A 15,307-nucleotide genomic window follows, 5' to 3' on the forward strand; every position below is an offset into this window, starting at 1 on the left:
AAAGTAGAAATCATCGTTTCGAAATTTTTTATTTCAAGTTCAGGTGCTTTCATCATATAAAGCATCCTATTTGATTTGGTCATTGAAAATTGTAGGTCAAAGCAGTTGAGCATTGTAATCCAATATGCTGCTTTGCGATGCGTTTGCATCATGTCTCTGTATTTATTTATTGTGGCTAATAGGTTTTTCTTTACGTGAATTACACGTCCAAATACCCACATTTGTAGGCGTTTAAGTACTTGGACTAACGCCATCATATCCTTGTCAAAAGGTGTAAAATTCTTTTGGTGAGCTTCGAATGCGATCGATACAAATAAGCATATATGCTTTTGTTCGTCTTCTTTGTCTTTATTTGTGATGTAAAATAGAACTGCGTTCATAGCATCTTCACTTACGTACGTATCGAGATATAACTCGACGTCAGGAGGTGGTGGCTTCAGTGTAAAATCTGCACAGAATTCTGTCTTTAGCTTTTCAAAAGCTTCTTCTTGGGCTGGGCCCCACAGTATTTTGCCATCTTTAGCACTTTTACCTACAGTCAAGTTATAAATTGGTCGCAATAATTGCATGTAATTTGGAATAAAATTCCTGTAAAGACCTGTTAGTCCAATTAGTTGTAGTAATTGTTTTACTGTCGTGATATTAAATTTACCTTTTTTGTTTGTATGTTTATCCACAAATTCCATAAATTTGGTAACTTTATCCTTTTGTTTGGAGATCTCGTCTTTGGATATTACAAATCCTAAGTGCTCCGCATATTCGCGAAAAAATTGTGTTTTTGTAGGATTTAATTTTAATCCATTTTCACGAATGCGTTCGAATACGTGTAGTAGTCTTTTTAGTGTTTCTTGGAATGTAGCTCCAGATACCTTCACGTCATCGACGAATTTTGTAATTCCTTTTTGGTCAGGAATAACTTGGTTCATCATGTGGACGAATTCTCCACTTGAGATTTTTAAACCGTAAGGGAGTCTACAGAACTCATATACTTGTCCGCATACTTGGAACGCTGTGAATTTTCGTGAAGCTTCATGTAGAACAAGTTGCCAAAATCCTGACGTAAAGTCAAGAGTACAAAAATATTTGTCACTTGTGTTCTCGTAAATTATCCATTCTATCGGACTTGGTTCAGTGAGTACTTTTTGTAACACTGCGTTTAATTCGTCAGCGTCTAGGCATAAACGTATGTCTCCAGATTTTTTAATTACTGGGGCTGTAGTGTTTATGTAGTTTGACCTTGAAGGTCTTATTATGCCTAATTTCAGCATTTTTGATATTGCTCGTCGTAAAGATTCAATTATCTTTTGTGAGGGTCGGAATTTTTCTCCTCTCCATTTTTTCAAGTCAGGTTCTTTAATGTCATTTATAAATTTGAATCGGACTTGTTCGCCCTTGTATTTACCAGCATTAAAGCTGAAAATGTCACAATATTCTTCTAGTTCCTTCCAAGCATTGTTTGCTTCTTCAAGAGTAATCCATCCCTTAACTACGAGATTGTTTAAGTCTATTTTCATATTTTTCTTGTAAAGCTCTCTGGCTTTTTCTTGTTCGTGAGCCCAATCTTCATCTAGGTATTGTGTATGATTTTTTATCATTCGTACTGTACTATGTACATTTTGTGGACATACCATCATGGCTTTTAATGGTAAGCTGCCATAACCAAATCTAGGTGTTAGTTCAAAACGTTCATCTTCTGTGAGGAAAGGTATTGTGAACGGTATACCATTCTTTGGGTTGCAGATAGCTCGTTCTTGACCATTTTCACAGTCAATTTTTATACCTAAGTATCTTAGTGATAGTCTACCAATTATGACGCTGTATCCGTCAGTGTCTAGTATAAAAAATGGCATTGTTAGCATGTGGTTGCCTATGCGTACACATACTTCTACAATATGTGTCATTGCTCGTATGATTTTATTATCAGCTAATTTTAAGTTTACTGGGTGGTCCAGTTTTATGTATTTGATCCATTGAGGATGCTCTCTTGTTAGGTAATCTACTACCGGTTTTGTCATTGCATTGGGCAATGCCCCCGTGTCCAGCTGAGCTGGTATAGGTACATTGTCTATAAATATGGGGATTGCGCAGTAGTAATCTTCTGTGTTTATTGTTGGTCGTTGTAAATTTGTTTCGTGACGAGCTTCACTCTCATTTGTTTTCATAAATTCTAAAATGTCTAAAGCTTTTTGCTCTAATGTCACTTCAATCTTTTTGATTTGATTTGGATGTTCTTCATCCTCGTTTGGCTCATATTTGGATATTTTGATCCATGGATCGTCTTTTAAATTGTCTACAAATGATAGTTGTACATCATTTAAGTCCATTATGTCAGGCATCATTAAAATTGCCTCGTTTAGACGATCATTTGGTCTCATTTGTGATGCTTTGTCTTCGTAAATTTCTCGATTTCCGAGGTTGTCTATTTTAATTTTTTTCATTCCAAGTATCGAATCATATTCGTAATAGTCATAGTGTAAAATTTTGTCTGGTGGTATAGTACCATTCATGTTCAAGGATTTTACCTCAAATGTTTTTATCTCATTTTCAATGTCGGTTTTATCGTCATCTTCGATCTGTTTTTGTTCTTCTAAGATATGTTTCTTTGATTTCGGCTTCATTGCCGTTTCTGTATTATAAGGTTTAGATAGCTGTGCACTTTTGGCAGGTGGGTCGTAAGTAATTCTTACAAATTCGGCTTTTCCGTTTTCTTGTGATCGAAATTCTCTTCGCATGTATTCTCCAGTAGCTGGATCTATACTTACTTTTTGAGCTAAAACAGCTACTAAAGTTTTCATCATGTTGCGATTAAGTTGTATTTTGTCTTGAGCTTTTTGTGTACAGCATTCGCTGAATTTATTTTCTCGTACGTAGCTTATTGGTTCTTTCAATAGACTACCTGTTTTGGGCATTTCTTCGCCTGAATCGTCTACATCTAGCAATATTTTGCATAATAAGTCCATTACTATGGGGTACATCGCCATGTCAGGATAATACCTGTCGTATGCTTTACAATAGTGAAAAGTAGCCTCAATCGGCATAACCTCTCCGTTGGGTGATTCTTCGGGTTGAATGAACCATCCTTTTTTGTTACTTTCGACTGTTTCAGTGCGTAAAAATTCGTAAGCTATTTGCTTATGAAATGTCACTCTAGGGTGATCGTCTGCTATTTCTTGGAACATCTTACGATACTCTTTGTATCGATGTAGGCTCGTGCCTTGTTCACCTTTCTTCGGTGGTTTTGCTATTGGCATTAATAGTATTATTCGTTCCGCTCCTTTTTCTAGCAGTGCGTTTACGATTAAACGTAATTTGTCTTTTACCATTTCAGTAGGCGCATTAAAGTGATTAAATTCAATTTGTCCTGCGGACAATATGTATTTGGCATTTTTTGGGAAGGTGGTTTTGCAAACCAGTTTTAGTAATGTTCTAATGTCAATCTGGTCCCTTATATATTCTGGTAGTTGTTCGGCTCTGCGTACCGTTCCTCGTCTTATAAAGTGTACGATACCGTCGCCTATCCATATATAGTCTTCTGTAAATGCATTTTTTTGCATAATCGGTGGAGGAAGCATTTTGCTAGACGAAGCCTCCACGTCGCCTAGCTTTACTTGTTTCCCGTAAGTTTGTCAGCTTTTTCTTTTTCTAAACGTTTCTTCTTCTCCTCTTCAGTTTCCTTCTTCGGAGGAGGTAAAATCGTAATTTGCGCTTGTGTTTGCGCATTCGTTTGGTTTAGCGCGTTTACCGGCGCTGTGAGTGTACCTTGAGTTACATTCGATGATTGCTGCTGCGCGGCTTGTTGTTCATTTAGCGCTTGTAGTGCTGCTTGTTGAGCTGCGAGCGCATTTGGATCTACCTGTGGCATGAAAGTCGGCATTTGCATTTGCATTAGCGGGTAGGGATAATATGTGGGTGCTTGAAATACCGGTGGATATGGATATGTCATAGGTGCTTGTGTTTGAGTCATCGATGTATCGAAATAATTCTGCGATGAATTAGAAGCTGTGTCTGGGTAGCTATCATCCAAATTGTTATCATAATTTGTGTTGTTGAAATCGACATAATTGCCGTAGTTATCATACCCGTAATCGGGGGTGTATTCTTGACCGTAGTCTGGCATTACGCCATCCATTTCCATTTGTTTCACTGGTAATGTTTGTTGTTGATTTCCTCCTTGTGGAGGTTTGTAGATAGCTACTGTCGTATCTGTATTAGGTTGTTGTTGCCTACCTTGTATTGGTAGGGGTGGTTTCTGTGTACCTTGTTGAAATCTATTGTGTTGTTGGCGTTGGCCGCCATTTGATTGGTTGTTGTTTTGTTGTCTTTGAAATCTTTGACCATTTTGATTCCAATTATTTTGATTTTGAGGTCTGTTGAATCTTTGATTCATTTGTTGATTGTAGAATTGAGCATATTGCTCCGGTGTAAATCTAGATTGGAACTGTTGTAGCATTTGCTGCTGCTGCATCAATAGATTATTTTGCGCTGTGCGTAAATCAGGTATGTTAGTATTTTGTGTCGTAAATTTTTCGGGTGTATATTTTAGTTCCTTGTGTTTGGGATTATGTTCTTTTTTCGAGATTTGTCTTAAGATTTCAATAAATTCGTCGATCGTTAGGTCCGGTTTTTGGACATATAATGCGTACATTTTTGGTGTCTTATCTCTCATCATGTCAACGATGAATTTTTCATCTCTAATAGTGGAATTTTTGAAATTTTCCAACCATCGTATCATAAATCCAATGATTTCTGGTAACGAACGGCAGTATTTTGCGTCATCGCAAAAGTTTTCAGCATCTTGCTGTGCTTTTGCATTCCAGTAGAAATTTAAAAAATTCGTGCGTAAATCATTATATACATGAACTTGTAAGTTAATACTTTTGAAAGCCCATTGGTCTTTCGTGTCTATGTTCGCACGGAAGGCTGCGGCCTTCATAAATTCAGTCACATTAAATCCAAGAATGTATTCTTCAAACGCATTAATGTACTCGTATGGGAAATAACGTCGCTGTTCGTTAAAGAACACGCCAGCGTTACGCATAGCTGTGTAGTCGATCTTCGTTGGTCGCGTGTCTGCGCCTGTGATCGCACGTTGGTGTGGATTTGCTTGTAGCGAATCGTGAATTTTTAATACTGTATTTGTAAGTGCCATTTGGTTGATAGTGCAATTGTTCACTAATTGTACTTGTTCAGCTACATTTTGTTCGATGCTTTGCATTCTGTTGTCGTTTTCTATAAATTTCTTTTTAGCGCTTTCGTCTAATGTCGTATATTTGTTTGAGTAATTAACTGCCCAGTCATTTAGTTCATCTAATTTTTGGCGTACGTATTGTACGTTTGTAGCTGCGTCTTGCGCTTGATTACATGCTTCGAGTGCGTGTGACGCCGATGTCGACGCACTTTCAGCTGCGGTTTGAGCGATGTTTCTCGCTTCAGTTGCTACCGATTTTGTTGTTTCGATATGCGATGCTAATTCGCGTTGATTATCAAAAATTGTTTGCATTTGTGTATTGTCATATTTCCATGACTCTTGTAATAAATTACGTAGGTGTTTTATATCATCGTCCTCACCGGGAGGGTGGGCGGGAATATTCGTGCTACGAGGAGTGAATGTGTATTTGTCGTTCATGTTTTCGTTTGATACGATATCGGATTTTTCCACAGTTTTCTGATTTCGCTTTTCAGAAATCGGTTTCGGAACACTTTGTGTTCGACTGCGCCTATGAGTTCCCCCTTGTAGAGTTACCTCGTTGTAATCTACACGGCTTATACTTCTCTCACTACGTCTCAAGTTTGACATACGCGCCAAAATAAATTCACTACTGTGTAGTTATAAATTTTATTACAAGTAATACAAGTCACAAATAATAATATGTACAATTAAATGCGTATATATACGCAACGTGGTAGATCACGCTGTTTAAAAACGCGCGAAAACACCTCGTGTTGTAAAAAATACGTTACGTGCAGCGGCAGCTGCGACAGTATAATCGTCCGAGGTTGCGACAGCGACAACGGCTCCGTTTTCCGAATTCGGCGGCTGGACGGGGCGGCGGTGGCAGCACGTACCACGTTGATTCGAGTGCTTTTGCTTCGCCTCTTCTTGGCTAATTTTCTCAAATTAACCTACGCGAAAATGCAAATAAAAGCTCCTACTTATGTCTAGATTATTAATAAAGCCACTTTTTAATCTTTTATTTGCGGATTTACCACCAAAAAGAAAAATAGCAAGCGTGTACGAGCTCTAGCGGCTCTCTATTTGTCTGTAGACAATAAGCAAAAAAATGAAAAAGTACTTGACGTTAGGCGCCAATGTAAATATAATGATATTATGTACCACTAGACGATACTGCATAAGCTGAATACTCTGAGAATATTACTTACCCCGGCAAAAGGCTATACCAATTATATCACACAATAAGTAAAATGTAGTCACGTGTAAGACACTATGTATTAAACGTAAAAGAATAAACACAATTAAATACCTTTGAAGAAGGTTTTTAGTATCAACACGATACTTTACACTTAACACTAATTACTTATAATTAAACACAATTAAAACTAATATAATACGCTTTCTTGCCAATTATGGCTATGATACACCACCGAGATTATACCGCGTCGACACGTCCGATCACTACGTACCTCAACAATATAACAATCGGCCGCAGCGCCGCTCCGTGGGCTTGTAGCCCTGTGTCGCGACGCGTGATCAGTGTTACCAACACATATACTTAATCCTATATAACCCTTACAGGTCCGGCATATCTCCCCTCTATCAGTTTAGACCCGAAGTTTTTCTGCTGATTCGAATACTTCCATTGTAACAATTGAAAAAAAAAAAACCTAGGTTAAATTCTTCCCCACCTTCCAAAAAAGTTGAGGAAATATTTTATTATAAAACAGTGCTGTTAATCACACGATAGTTTCACTATAACTATTTCAAGTCGATTAAATTGAAAAAAAGTACCTAGTTGAAAGGTGATGGGTGATGGGGTTGATCAAAGTCTCGGTTAATGGTAACTAAGCCATGAATACAGCGACAGCCTTCCAAAAAATTGTGGTAAAATGATATAAAACAATGACATTATTTCAAGAAACCTACCAATATTTTTTAAAACTTCGAAAATTCTTTATGGATTAATTAAAATTGTTCATGCGTGTATGTGTAACAAAAAAAATATTAACGGGCCACTTATGCATTATAAAAGTTTGGTGTAGGGATGAAGATAGGTCAACACAATACCTACTAGCCATAAATCTGCGCATGCTTGTTAATTCGCACTTCCAAGAGAGCTAAATAGTGGATTGCGAGCGACTGGAGAGTTGGGTGACCAATTTTTCAACGCTATAAGTATACAGGCCTGGCTTAGGTATACTTGGCGTGTATTCAGATAATAGGACACCATAATAGAAATGGGTAGCAAACGAATGCCTATTAGCGACTAAAATAACATTTACCTAAATAATCATAAAGCCGAATGTAAAGCTATTTGACCATCAAAGCATCGACATATTGAATTAAAATCCAATATTCAGGTACACCAGTCGCTAATTATCATGTAAGTATATATAAGTTTAAAATCTTCCCCTCTACACAATAATCAATACCTTTATTTTTTATCAATAATTAATACAATAAATTTGAACTTGGTAATCGATTCAATGATGAAAGAAAGAAAACTGAAACGTACAAGGAATAGGAAGACAGATGCTAATTTAATAGATATCAATTTCATTTTAATAACGAAATCACTGAAGCATGATCATTGATCAGATCAACGACAAAAAAAAATGAATTATCTTTTCAATGATGCATTAACCTAGGTCCATAGATAACATTTGAAAAGCCTGTACATAAAAACTATTTGTATGCAAATAATGTAGTTGCATTATCTTGTAGAGATGCATGAGAAAAATTGATAAAATTTCAACGTGTAGTTTCTACAAACATTAAAACGATTTTAATTAATTTTTTCAAAATGAGTAATCCGAATAAAATAACGGTTTTATGACTTTGAACACGTAATTCTATTCTTATCTCTTAATAACTGCTTAAATAAAAGCTATTAAGCATACGTAAAATTTGTAAAAAAAAATTCGAATAAAATTGTTCATTAAGTAACTATGTACATAGAAAATTTGATGACTCTATTTATGGCTAGAACATCTCGGGTACTTCATCATTACTGAAGCAGGTAGGTATTATCGTATCTTTTGACAATTCAAATAAATACCTACTCAAGAAAAATTGATCACTAATAAGGTTAGCTTATTTTTTTTAATGCAATGAAAAAGCGAGGGAGGAACTGCAAAGAAGAAAAAAATTAATTCTTGATGAAAGTGAGATTTATGGCTCGAGTGACACGAAGGTGACACCTTACACGAGTTTAGAATCACTTTGTCTCCGAGTCCGTAGTCATTTTTCTTAATTCGAAATGGCACTCGAGCGATCAGCGAGAAGGCGGAAAAGTGACATTTCCACCCCTCAGTTGGAAAAATAACAAATCAATGCATAAAAATGTAATCGAAAATAGATTTTCATTGTTTTTTTCATTTTTCAAGAGATAAAAGAAATTCCAGCCCTGACCGCAAGTATTTCTCACCCATTAAACCACATTCCAAAATTGAACAAAAGTGATTTTTTATTACCTAAAAATCATCAAACAAATACATACATAGAACTCTTGACACACAATCGAAGTTACAAAATTGTAATACTTAATTAAAAAATTCTTCCCTGAAAAGATTACCAGCCTATATTTCACGATAAGTAGGTAATTCATTTGACAAATGTACAGAACAAGAGCACCCATTAATATTGTAATAAGTAGTTAGGTATTTGAAAATGCGACAAAAATGTAAAATATACGAGGGAATTTCTTTTCGAAAAGAACAAGAGGCAGAAATCCCGTAGAAACAAAACGAAGAAAAAAAATACTTTTTATATTGGTACCAGGCAAGCAGTGATACACACGCACAGTTTTAGTTTGTTAGTCGCAAAATATGAGTGCCACCCTGTAATATTTCGTGATACCACTGCGGTTATGCATTCACCCTAATAGCCCACATTAAAGCTAAAACAGATAATAATGAGGTCGATAATACCTTGTATCACGAATTACACGTGCGTGAACGATGTTCCAAAAATTTTCATACCTTTTTTCTTTTCATTTTCATCATCGAAAATTAAAGCCGATTCGTTGCATCATTAAAGGTAAATATGTTTCAACTTGGCGTAAGTTTGTAATGGGCCGTTAAAGCTCGCTGATTTGGTGAAGAGGAAATACGGATTGGTAAGGTATTCCTGTACACCAAACCCCAAATGATTAACACTATTTCAATTGCAATAAACTATCGATTTCAAACGCCTGATTGCCTGCCATCTCGCACTGATATATCATAAAAAGAGGGCGTATATTAAGACTATAAGTTTTTATGGCATTACAGCCAAACCAAACGCACGGTTGTTGAAAAACCAAAAAGCGATGGTTTGCACAGGTTTCAATATCACTGCGAGTAGGGCTGATTGCTGAGTGGTGACTATAGCGAGCAATGGTATATTAATATTTATCTCAATCATATTGCAGTCTTTTATGAGTGACCTTTCTCTTATATTTTCGAACATAAAAATAGCACTTTTCTTTCTCTTTACTACTGATAATAAAAAATTTTATGGTAAATAACGAAAATTCGTTTATTAGTTAGAAATAAAATGATAAGATAAAAAGTAAAGTCATCTGCCACAAACATATCAATTTTTTTTACTGAACATCTATTGTTTGGCTGTTTGCCTAAATGGGTGATTTATTTTAGTTGTTTTCGAATTTGTACTCGTACAATAGCCTATTGCAGAATTTTAAATTTCAATTTCAATAGGTACATAATTATCGATAGATTTCAAAGAGGCTGCCGCTACCCTTTGACATAAATGAGAAAAAGTCTCTGTTAAAGATCGAAATTTTTTGAAAATTTGAAAAAAAAATCATAAAATTTCGAAAAAAATAACAGGACCGCAATGTTGCATCACTTGTTGTTGGTTTGGGTTAGATTTGGATCACCCTGAGGTTTCCCGGGTTCTGCGCCAGGAGTTGGAAAAACTGCTCATTTGCTCCTGGCGCAGAACCCTTTAAAATCCTCCACTGTCTAGAAGAACAATTCTTGAATCTTCTATAATTAATTTTCGTCATGTCCTACCTACCAACGAATTTGAGATCCATTTTTAGAGATCCAAGCGAAAAATGCAAATGAATCTCAAAATACAATGACCGCAAAAGATTTCAAAAATTGCAGCAGCTCATTTGCTTTTTTCGGAATTTTAGCAAGTTTTTTGTAACATATGTACCTAGTAACTGGGGAAGCTCTCCTCCCCACAGTAATGTTCTTCTAGGTGATATCGTGATTGGTCCTCGATACCAGTTTGTAGGCATTTCAATTTTTCACCCAGCATTTATGCAACAATTGAGATACTTTAAAAAACTAGGTATTCAAGTAGGTATATAAAAACCCTTCGAGATTCTCATTTTTTGAGTAGTGCAGCTAAAATATTTTGTGATCTATTCAATGAATGAATCCAGGATTCTCCATTAAAAATACGATACTTGAGCAAAATCGAGAACTGAGTAGCGCAAAGGTTTCCTTATGAGATCATACGTTTTTATTTAAAAATAAGCTTAACATCACCAACGATATTATTTCTTATCCTTCCTGTTTTTTAGACGTAAATGAAAACCTAGGAGGATAATTTTAAAAATTATGTTAGACTGTCAGAAAAGTAAAACTGCATCTTTTCAATTTTCAAAAAAAAAAAAAAAACTGAAAATAATAATATACACTAGGTACAGATTTCTGAAAAGCGAATAAAACAACAGAATTGCTAAAAATGGACCTTATGGATAAAAATATCTTCATTTACATAGGTACACACATTTTTACAAAATCTTCGAGAGGTAGAAGTGAGTGAAAGCTAAAAATTCTTATCGGTGATTTTCATTTTAAAAAAGTATCTCAATTTACCCCTATTTCAAGGAAATTTTCCCAAAAATTACCTATCGTTGTTAATCTTTTGCAAACTTTGTAGCTAATATACCTACCTAGTACCTACCTACCTATACTAAAAAAAAAAATGGCATAATAATGGAGGACAATTTTTCATAAGTGGCGATTTAGGATAAAAGCACCGACGCAAAAACATTTTATTATCATAAAAATTTTCGAAATTTAAGGTCATTTTTGTGATGAGCGAGCTTCCATAAACTGAAAAATAAACAAACAATTCATATCTCTGCTAATTATGCGTAACAAGAACATCTGCCATGTGCTGACTTTGCTAATCGTAAAATTTGAAAAATTCTTACGCAGTTATGAAATTGAAACCAATAAAATTTCATACTTTGATAACAAATAAAGGAATAAAAATTACACAAGAATCGCAAAAAAATTATATTACAATAAAATTTTCGGGACGGTTCAAACGACATGTACGTTTTGTAATGATCGAAAAACGCCCTTTGAACTTGTGCAAAAAATAATATACAAGTTTCAAGTTTTGCAAAATTCAATTAATTGGTAATCTCGATTAAGATAAAACGTATAATAACAGATACGATATCATCTAATTCATTCGTTTATAAATTACAAAGTACAATTTTGATATTGCTATATATACTCACTATACAATGGTAATTATTAAAATAAAAATACTGGTTGGTTGAATGTACAGTTGGAAAATTTTCACGCATGTATCTTTCTCACCAAGGAATAAGGAGGTCATTAAATTATCAGAATCTTCAAGTATACTTATTGCATTCCTAAATTAATTCAAAATAGGTGAAAAAAAGTAATCTGCCAATCTGCCATCATTGATTTTTTTACAAGGCTTACAATTAAGTAAATGCCTAGATTGTTAAAAACTTATGATTAAAAAATAATAACATAAAAATACAGCTCATCGTTAAACTAGTCAATTAATTGAAAATTTCAATCAGGAACATTTTGAAAACAATTAAAAACTGTCGTACATCATACACATAAAATAAATATGTTACGAAAATTCACAATTGAAGAATAGGTAGGTAGGTTTATTTGGATTACATATGTTAAAATACGAACAGAAATAATTAATTCACATTTCAAACAATATAAAAATGGGAGAAAAAATGATTTTCATCATGACGAAAAATCAACTCGAAATCATCAAGAAAAAGAAATGGGTAAAAAAAGACAACTAAGTTACTCACTGACAAAAATGAACAAATAAAGCATCATGAGCGAAATATGCATGTAGGTACCACAACTTACATAATTAAAATAATTAAATAGAATGAAATGACCGTGCTAACACTCTGTATGAATAAATTTTACAGATTCTCGTCCGCAAATCATCAATTAATGTTTAGGTTCACAAATGAAACCAGTAAAGTAGGTAGGTAATTTCTGAATAAGAATAATATATAGAGTATACCTAGTAAGAAAAATTCGCATGATCTGAAGGTAAAAAAACATACCTACGTTTTTCAAGTTTAGACCTGATGATACTTATGGACACGAATTGAAGTACATATAAGTAAGAAAAAAAGTAGAATCAAGTAAGTGATCAAAAAATTTTTTTAATGACTAAACATTAAAATTTTTCATTAAAAAATTCCTGAAGTGGCTCCTCGACATGTACCTAATGTTCATCTTTTGACGCATTGAAATGAAAACGAAAATGTTTGTTCTCCATGAAGAAGTAAATACACGTACGTTCATAACATGAGCAATGCAGATATAAATTTAATCTCGGTTGTTTCAAATAATCAACAATAAAATATTGGCACGAATGCCCAGCTCAGTTCTTTATAAATTTGCAATTGATGAAACAAATAAAATAAAATCGAATGATCCTCACGTACAAGCATTTTACAATTTTTGCCTTTCCAGAGATTTCATTTCATTTATTAATAAAACTCATCTCGTCCAAATAAAAGCGATCTCCATCGTGAAAAATAAAATTCGAACGACTTTATAGGTAACAAAACTACGTCTTTCAACTTGAGAAATACTGCATTTTAAAAAAAAAATGAAACCTTCCTTTTCAAGATGCATTTCTTCTGAATATATTAGAAACATTAGTTATCGGCAACTGTATGTAATAATACGCGCAATACGGTAAAGGATCCCATATAGTGAACAGAGCTTCGTGTTTGCCGCAAATGATATCGAATAATTTAGTAAAACTCCGCACACTAGGATACTCTATGGTATTTAACATGGCCTCGTTTAACCAATACTTTCCATCGTTGGCAACGATTGGTCCAGATTTATGTCGACTAAAATGTTTGCAAGGCTTACATACGAGCCTGGATTGGACGTTGGTGTACAATATGAAAGGTTTACGAATACCGACTTGGCAGCCCATTGGTAAAACGCCGTTATCGGTGATGGTGAAGAAAAAACTGAGATGACCGATGATCTTGCGATTGAATTTCAAGCTGGCAAAAAACTGTCTGAGCCATAGCTCGATCTCTTCATTTTGAATTGGAACAAGACCTCCGAAATCGTCCACTTTACAAGTAACATTGGCTATAACTTGAGAATCACGTACCGTCGTACAAGTAATGCAATTCTCGCCTTCGTAATCTTGCATCAAAAGCCAAGGATTTTGTTCGTTGATAGGCTGAGGTACGCGGATATGCCTCTTGGAAGGTACGTGGATTTTTTGGCGTTTCTTGCAACCTGCTAGGCCAACGCTGACCAACGTATGCGGTTCGTTTCGTATGGTACCATATTCGTAAGCTCGTTTCAGATCCATATAATTCTGCAGCACGTGGTAGGTTGGCACAGCGAGATTTTCGGTTTGAATTTTACGCATCAGTTCGAGAGTGTCGTCGAGCAGTAAAATATCTCGAAGATCGGGGCAGATACACTGACAGCCCAAAGATTCAATATGAGGTTTGGCCAGGGCATCATAATACGCTGTATTCGCCTCGCTTACCGGAATATAATACGATACACTTTCATCGACGATGATTTTTTTCAAAGCGTCTATATATTCTTCGGCCGAGTCTTCGGTAGGTTTTGGCACCGTGTAATACGACGAAACAGCAGTTGAAAATCTAGCGAGGCCGAAATTACCATCCACTTCGCATACGACAATTCTTGCTCCAGCCGAACAATAATTTCTCGCTAAATGTACAGATTGGACGGTACTGCCACCACTAATCAAAACTGTACGTTTCTTTCTACGACGTTCAGACGCTGGTATGAACACCAAAATTAAGATACTCTTTATGATACTCAGCGGCAGCATGAGTGATTTCCAGAATAACCACAAACAAGCCGATACCCATAGAGTGGGCAATACGAAAGGTAGTTTTCTGATCACCACGAATGTGAATAAACCAAGCAATTCGAAAAAAATCCTAATCAGGAAAGCCGGGTACCAACCAATGAATGCTGCCAAACGATCGCTGGATTCTGTTGGAATTGAAATTTGAGACGAGTTCGATATGGTAGAGATGCGACGATTTATTAATCGAAAGCTCGACGATCTGGATCTCTTCAATGTATGGGGCGGCGATATAGATTGCGGCGAATTTGGCGTCAGCGATGTTGAAGCGTATCCACTGGAAATTTCGGATTTCGAATTGAACGGTAACGGAGACTGGTTCGCAGATCGATTGTTGTTTTTCACAGCAGTTTCTTCCGTGTATTCCGACATGTTTTTACAAAGATTAAAATTTCAATCACGATAAATGCGAAATATTTCAATTCGATTGTTTACGTTTTCAGCACATCACTAAAATATAGGCATATTCTAAAACACTCTCATCACTAATGAAACGAATATAGAACAAAGTGCGATACACTAGTCGGTATAGATAACGAAATTTCAAGTATGAAAATGTTAAATAAAATGCACCACGAACGATTTGTCCGAACGTCTAATCGATAATGAATCTCGATCTGTATGTTAACGTTTATAGTACACAGCACACGCTACTTATGCATTTCATTTATTGTACTCGTGCCTTACACTCTCTTCTCTTCCTCTACAGCAAGATGTAATCTATAGATATTATAAAGTTAATCATTCTCGGCTCAAATGTCCGAATTCCCTATCACGTATTTGCTAAAATTTGAGAACAAAATTTCATTATTTTCACAATCCTGAACTTTATTCTTCTTTTCGTTTAATCAACGCTAATTTAATAGTGACGTCAATTATTATTGAGTTTGTCAGCCTTTCATTTTATTTGTTCCTATAATAAAAATCCCATTGTTATTGAAAAGATATGCTCTGAAAGAATCATTTAGGTAGGTACCTAAC

At 35.2% G+C, this 15,307-nt stretch overlaps 2 protein-coding genes across 2 annotated transcripts in view; both read right to left on the bottom strand.

Moving 5' to 3' along the window:
- Root (ciliary rootlet coiled-coil, rootletin) overlaps positions 1–15,307 on the bottom strand; it is a 45,580-nt gene that overhangs the window by 29,102 nt on the left and 1,171 nt on the right. The window lies entirely within an intron of this gene.
- On the bottom strand, positions 11,427–15,008 carry LOC135841290 (uncharacterized). Its single transcript, XM_065358176.1, has one exon. It carries the CDS (start codon positions 14,696–14,698, stop codon positions 13,073–13,075), a length of 1,626 nt encoding a protein of 541 aa, XP_065214248.1. The 5' UTR covers positions 14,699–15,008; the 3' UTR covers positions 11,427–13,072.

Source organism: Planococcus citri, chromosome 3 (assembly GCF_950023065.1).
Source record: "Planococcus citri chromosome 3, ihPlaCitr1.1, whole genome shotgun sequence".
Classification (NCBI taxonomy): domain Eukaryota; kingdom Metazoa; phylum Arthropoda; class Insecta; order Hemiptera; family Pseudococcidae; genus Planococcus; species Planococcus citri.